We start from the raw sequence: 5,436 nt of genomic DNA, 5'->3' as shown, positions 1-5,436 counted from the left end.
TTTCTTTTACATGATTGCCTCACCAGTCGCCCTCCAACGGGTGGGACCGTGTCCACCTATCTATACATGCGGACCCAAATTTTGTAGGCAATGGTAGTTAGGACTAATTCAAGTAACTAATACTCCCTCCGTCCCATAATTCTTGTCTTAGATTTGTTTAAATACGGATGTATCAAGTCACGTTTTAGTATTTAGATACATCCGTATCTAGACTAATCTAAGATAAAAATTTTGAGACGGAGGGAGTACAACATATGGGTGACAATTCTGCAAGTCTCGAGTACAAGGACTAAATCGAATCACCCGCGCAAGTACATGGACTATATGTGCATTTTATTCATGCATATAATATAATCAAATCCCAATGTGTTGGATGTGTAATACTTCTCTCTCCTTCCTTTCTCTCTCTTCCTGCTCCCGATTGAGAGTCACCTTTGCCGCTTCGGTCCATCACCCTTCTTCCTCCAACGTCTCGCACCAGAGTGTAGACGAGAGAGGTGACGAGAATTCCCCTGCACATAGTAGGTTGTCTAGGGCTTAGGTCGTGTAGGGTTAGGTTAGCCGTGTGGTTGCCGTGTTGGCGCTTGGCGTCATTGCTGTTCTGGAGTCTATCTCTGGCGCATGCAAGAATGCTGGGATGCTCCTCTGGCCGAGATCCATGATGGATGGGTATGGAAGAAAAGGGTGATTGCCGAGAGGCGTATGGGGAAGTTCCTAGGCATCAATGGGGAGGTCTTGCTGCAATCTTTCGGCATATAGTCTTAGTGGGTTCTTCATAGCCTAATGTCAGCCTACCGCCGACCTTGCTAGCTGAAAGGCAGCTGCTCCGGGCGTCTCTTCATTGCCAGATCTTGATCAGCCTCCAGGATGACGCGACGAAGAGCAGGCTTTAATTTACTGCATCAACACGCCGACCGCCATCTGTTCGGGCCATGTGGTCCCATCTCCGGCACCGAAGACTAGCCACAATGGAGAGTAACATACCCTAGTAACATACACATATCCCTATACTATGTTACTACCTCCATAGTGGGTAGTAACATAAGTATGATAACATGCAAAGTTTCATTTATTAGGTTTTAGACTTATGTTGCATTGGGACATGTGATGTAACAGTAATTAGCTAAGTTACTCAAACTATCTCTCTCCTCATTAACTCATTGCCATATAACCAAATTTGCTGAGTTGGACTCGATGTTACTGCCGAAGTTACTCCCACTGTGGCCAGTCGAAGGGGATGACCGTGCTTTGAACTTTTGAAGCTTCTCCGTGTCGGCGGTTGTCAAGGACCAAATTGTAGTAGAGTCCTTTGTGCTAAAGTTGAGGAATGGGTTGTAATTTTCCCTTTTTCTTAGGGTCCTTTGTGTAATTTGTATCTGCACCGGCCGTTATTAACGCAGCCTCTTTGTTGGTTCAAGAAGTGAAGAAGTGTGCTCCTTCTCGAGAGCGGCTACTCTGTTTGCCTTCCTCGTCTCGTCTCGTCTTCCGATCCCGCACTGCTTATCTGCTCGAGGCGGCGCACCAACTCAGAAGTGTGAATCGAGATGGGTTAGGGCAGGGAGAAGAGGTCGACGACGGCAGAGCGAGCAGCCCTTCTGCCGTGCCGCCGGGGCCGGCGAAGAGAGGTACGCGGCGTGACGGGGTGCGAATCTTGGGCTTCTTTCGTCCATCTTCCCCGCCTGTTAGTTAGTTTGTTGATCTTGCTCATTCGGATTCGGTGCCCACCACCTCTGCAATGACATTTGCAGCCTCGGCGCAGGACACTTGTTCGACGAAATGGCGGAGAGGCTCTGCACCACCAGTGAGAGCAAAGCAGCCGTGGCTGGCGGCGGGGACCGTTTGAGCGCCCTCCCAGAAGATGTGATCCGGCTGGTGCTGTCCTTCCTGCCCTCCGAAGAAGCGGTGCAGACGTGCCTGCTCGCCACTCGCTGGCGCAACCTCTGGAAGTCCGTGCCGTCCCTTCGTATCTACAGCTGCTGCTATGGCACCGATGATTTTATCGACAGCCTGCTTCGCTACCGTGACCGTGATGCGCCTCTGCATGAATGCGAGATCCTCGTTGAAGCCGATTGCTCGGACGAGCTTCACCGAAATGCCGAGCGGTGGCTCCGTTATGTGGTGTCGCACAAAGTGAGGGTTCTTCGGTTCGACATGTTAAATCATGCTGATGGTTTCCCGCTCTCAGCTGGGCCTCTCGTCTCCGAGCACTCGACAAGGCTAGATCTTTTCCGTGTTGGGTCCAAGGACCTCCCTTTAGATGTTTCGGGCTGTCAATCACTTGAGGAGTTGGAGATCCGCCAAAGTGCAGTTGACATTGGGAGCGTTGGGACTCGCTTCCCAAAATCTTTGCGACTTCTAAGAATCAGAGATGTAAATTTTCTGCCCAAGGATACCTGGTCTTCCATTTCTGCACCAGGTCTGCTTACCTTGGAACTAGTTGATTGTTTGGGGAAGACTCCGTTCCTGAGCATGCCATCACTGGTAACGGCATTAATCGGGGTTGGACACGATTGCGGGCGTTCCTATTACTGCAATGCCTGTGGTGGTGTGTCATGTCCGGAGTGCTATGGTATAGATGTTTGTGTGCTTCTCAAAGGTTTGTCAAGTGCTATGAATTTGGAGCTGATGGGTCTTAGCTCTATGGTACGTTTGCTCTTTTTTTTCAGTGGATATGCTTGCTGTTTTGCTGACCCCCTTTTGTTGTTTGCTGTTATTCACCTTTGCACCCGTGTATCCGTTAAAATGATTCAGATTAATTTAGGAGCCATTTCGACTTATGCAACCTTAATATTGTGTGGTCTAATTAAATGTGTTTTTGAATAAATCAAACGATGTAAAATCTTTTTCCAGGGAATGAATTGCTTACTTGGAAAAGGAACACTCTAGAAAGCTTGTATTCAGCTTGGTATTATTAAATCATGTAATTGAAGTTAGAGCTTCATTTGTCCTTTAATTCTTCACTCTGTCCAGATCTTCAGAAGGGAGATAAAATGGTGCCCTACGTTTAGCAACCTCAAAACATTGTTGCTTGGTGACTGGTTTATGACTGCTAACTTCAGTGGACTAGTTTGCTTTCTCCGGCACTCACCAGTTCTAGAGATGCTTCAGCTTCGACTTAGTATTTTTTCTAAGGTATACTTTTTTTCTATGTATGATGTCTTAATATTTGAAATTGCTATCTACTGTTGATTGATTTCAGTAAATTGTTTTGTTTTCAACAGGAAATTGAAACGAGCCAAGTCTATAAGCCAAAGAAACAATTCTTGGTGTCGAAGCATCTCAAGGCAGTCGAAATCATATGTTGCGAGGGAGTTGGAAAGATTGACCAGATATTAAATGTCCTTGCTTACCATGGAGTAAAACCAGAACTAATTAGCATTGAAAGGGAGCCCTCTATTGGCTGTAAGGCTATTACCACATTTTACTGTTATATAATGTATATGTATTCTGCATGCATGACATTGGGAAACTATATTATTAGTCTATTCATGTAAACCGCAAACTTTTGTTTTTGCAGGTAAAGTAAAACACAAATTAATACTGAAATTTGGTAAACTAAACATTCAGCCATTGTTGTGTTTGGAAATGAAAAAAATCCACCAAACTTATTTGAATGAAAATGTAAACTTAGGCCAAAGCAGAATTACATGCACTGTTTTTACATACTTTGGGTTGTCAATGCCACTATGTACCATAAGATACCCTGCATCTGCATCTTGATTGACCATTAGACTGCTCATGATCAATACCTAACAGCAAGCATGGTGACTGCATCTGATGAGGCAGCAACTACAGATCTACAGCTGCAAGATGTGCTAGGTGGCTGTAACTGCATGCCTATGTTATTAAGTAGGAGGATAATTCTTGATTAATGATAGCCAACGGGTTAACTAACTGCATGAACACTCTAATGAGAGTTTGGAACTTTGTCAAATGATAAGTTAGAACCACTTCTGATTGGTTTCATGTTAATAACACATCCTTTCAGCATTATCATAAGTAGATCAAGTCGTATGTAGCTCCAATGATCCAAGTTAATTTCTTACACAGTTTTTTCCTGCACTTGAGTGCCCACTCGCTAATTGGCCGTATCATACCATTTCCTATTAGCCTGGACTTTGATGTGCTCATTGTGTCCTCTGTTGTTTCCACAGGCTTCAGTTGTAACACCACGTAGTTGTTCAGAGCTCCGACCGTGTACTATAGCTTCTCAGTTCAGATTCCAATGTCCCTGGATCTTTCACCATAAGGTCCCTGCGTTTTGTCATCCAAGGTCGTGCGCCGCCCTGCCCATGTCCCATTCACATGAAGCAAGAACTACTGCCGAGTTATTGTTATGTGGCTCGCCTGGATTCAGTTGGAAAGGCTTAAACGCCATTGCTGTCCTGCTGCACTCTTGCCTGTTTCCTGAGCTCGCTGTCAGGCCTGAACTGATCTCCTTGCTAAGAGCCTATGTTTCAACTAGATGCTTCTAGTATTACTACAACTTATGCAATATATAATATGTTGAGCGTCCAGTTTCTATCTAGTAAGCTTAGTACTACAACTTATGCAATATATAATAATGTTCTGTATCCAGTTCTATGTACTCCCTCCGTCCGAAAATACATGTCATCAAAATGGACAAAAAGGAATGTATCTAGAACTAAAATACATCCCCTTTTATTCATTTTGGTGACAAGTATTTCCGGACGGAGGGAGTAGTAAACTTTCACAACACCTGTGAGTCTGTTCTAGTGATATGTGGCGGTTGTTTCAGTTCCCTGCATCTGTTCTATCCTGTTGGTTGTGTTTGGGTACCTAATTACATGGATGTATACATAATAGGCTAGGAATGTGAGTTATCCACAGTTGGCCATTATCTCCAAGCAACACAAAACTGGATAAAACATCTCTTTATGGCCACGAAAGCTTGCAGCAGGAGATTGAGTGTTAGTGGAATAGAATTTGTGTAGTTCGTTAGCGCGGTTTTGGGTGACATCAGGTTTTCGCCCCATGATCTGTTGTTCCTGATGACAGGCGCAGATAGTGGGTTTCCTGAAGTTGCCCTGAACTCGCTTTTCCTCTTTCTCTCTAGCCTTGCTGGTTTCAGTTCCCGAGACATTGTATTTCCGTTATGAAAGTAATGGAAAGGGGAAAAGCCCGGTTCGAAAAAAAGTGAATCCTACAGCCAGAGCTACATGTATAGACGTGTTCCAAATATCCCCGGATGCTTCCATGGTACACAACTTTGGGGTTTAAATTGAAATCTCTTGTGTTTGCTTCCAATATTCAAATACGTGTGCATGAACCTTTTTTCGAACGGAATATGAGTCTGAATGTATTGTGGGGAATTTGCTTGTAAAAGCTGAACTGAAATAGTTGATCTCGGCTTGGGATAATCCTAGACGCCCCTTGAGTTCATGCCTACAAAGTCTGCAGCTACGACAACCACGC

General features: G+C 44.7%; 1 protein-coding gene across 1 annotated transcript; it reads left to right on the top strand.

Annotated features, from left to right (window-relative positions):
- Positions 1 to 1,442: 1,442 nt before the first annotated feature.
- LOC119289972 (putative F-box/FBD/LRR-repeat protein At1g78760) lies at positions 1,443 to 4,742 on the top strand. The gene is made up of 5 exons (XM_037569125.1): positions 1,443 to 1,625; positions 1,749 to 2,643; positions 2,971 to 3,132; positions 3,222 to 3,402; positions 4,155 to 4,742. The coding sequence occupies exons 2-5, from the start codon at positions 1,777 to 1,779 to the stop codon at positions 4,175 to 4,177; spliced, it is 1,233 nt and encodes a 410-aa protein (XP_037425022.1). The 5' UTR covers positions 1,443 to 1,625; positions 1,749 to 1,776; the 3' UTR covers positions 4,178 to 4,742.
- Positions 4,743 to 5,436: the final 694 nt, after the last annotated feature.

The sequence above is a fragment of the Triticum dicoccoides genome, chromosome 4A, assembly GCF_002162155.2.
Source record: "Triticum dicoccoides isolate Atlit2015 ecotype Zavitan chromosome 4A, WEW_v2.0, whole genome shotgun sequence".
NCBI classification, from domain to species: Eukaryota; Viridiplantae; Streptophyta; class Magnoliopsida; order Poales; family Poaceae; genus Triticum; species Triticum dicoccoides.
Note: the sequence above shows the minus strand (reverse complement) of the source record. Positions and strands in the feature narration are given on the sequence as shown.

Excerpts from the sequence above, each read along its gene's own strand:
- LOC119289972 (XM_037569125.1), top strand. The coding sequence starts at position 1,777 with ATGGCGGAGAGGCTCTGCACCACCAGTGAGAGCAAAGCAGCCGTGGCT. Across the intron at positions 3,133-3,221 it reads GACTTAGTATTTTTTCTAAG|GAAATTGAAACGAGCCAAGT; the intron begins GTATACTTTTTT and ends TGTTTTCAACAG. Across the intron at positions 3,403-4,154 it reads AAGGGAGCCCTCTATTGGCT|GCTTCAGTTGTAACACCACG; the intron begins GTAAGGCTATTA and ends TTGTTTCCACAG.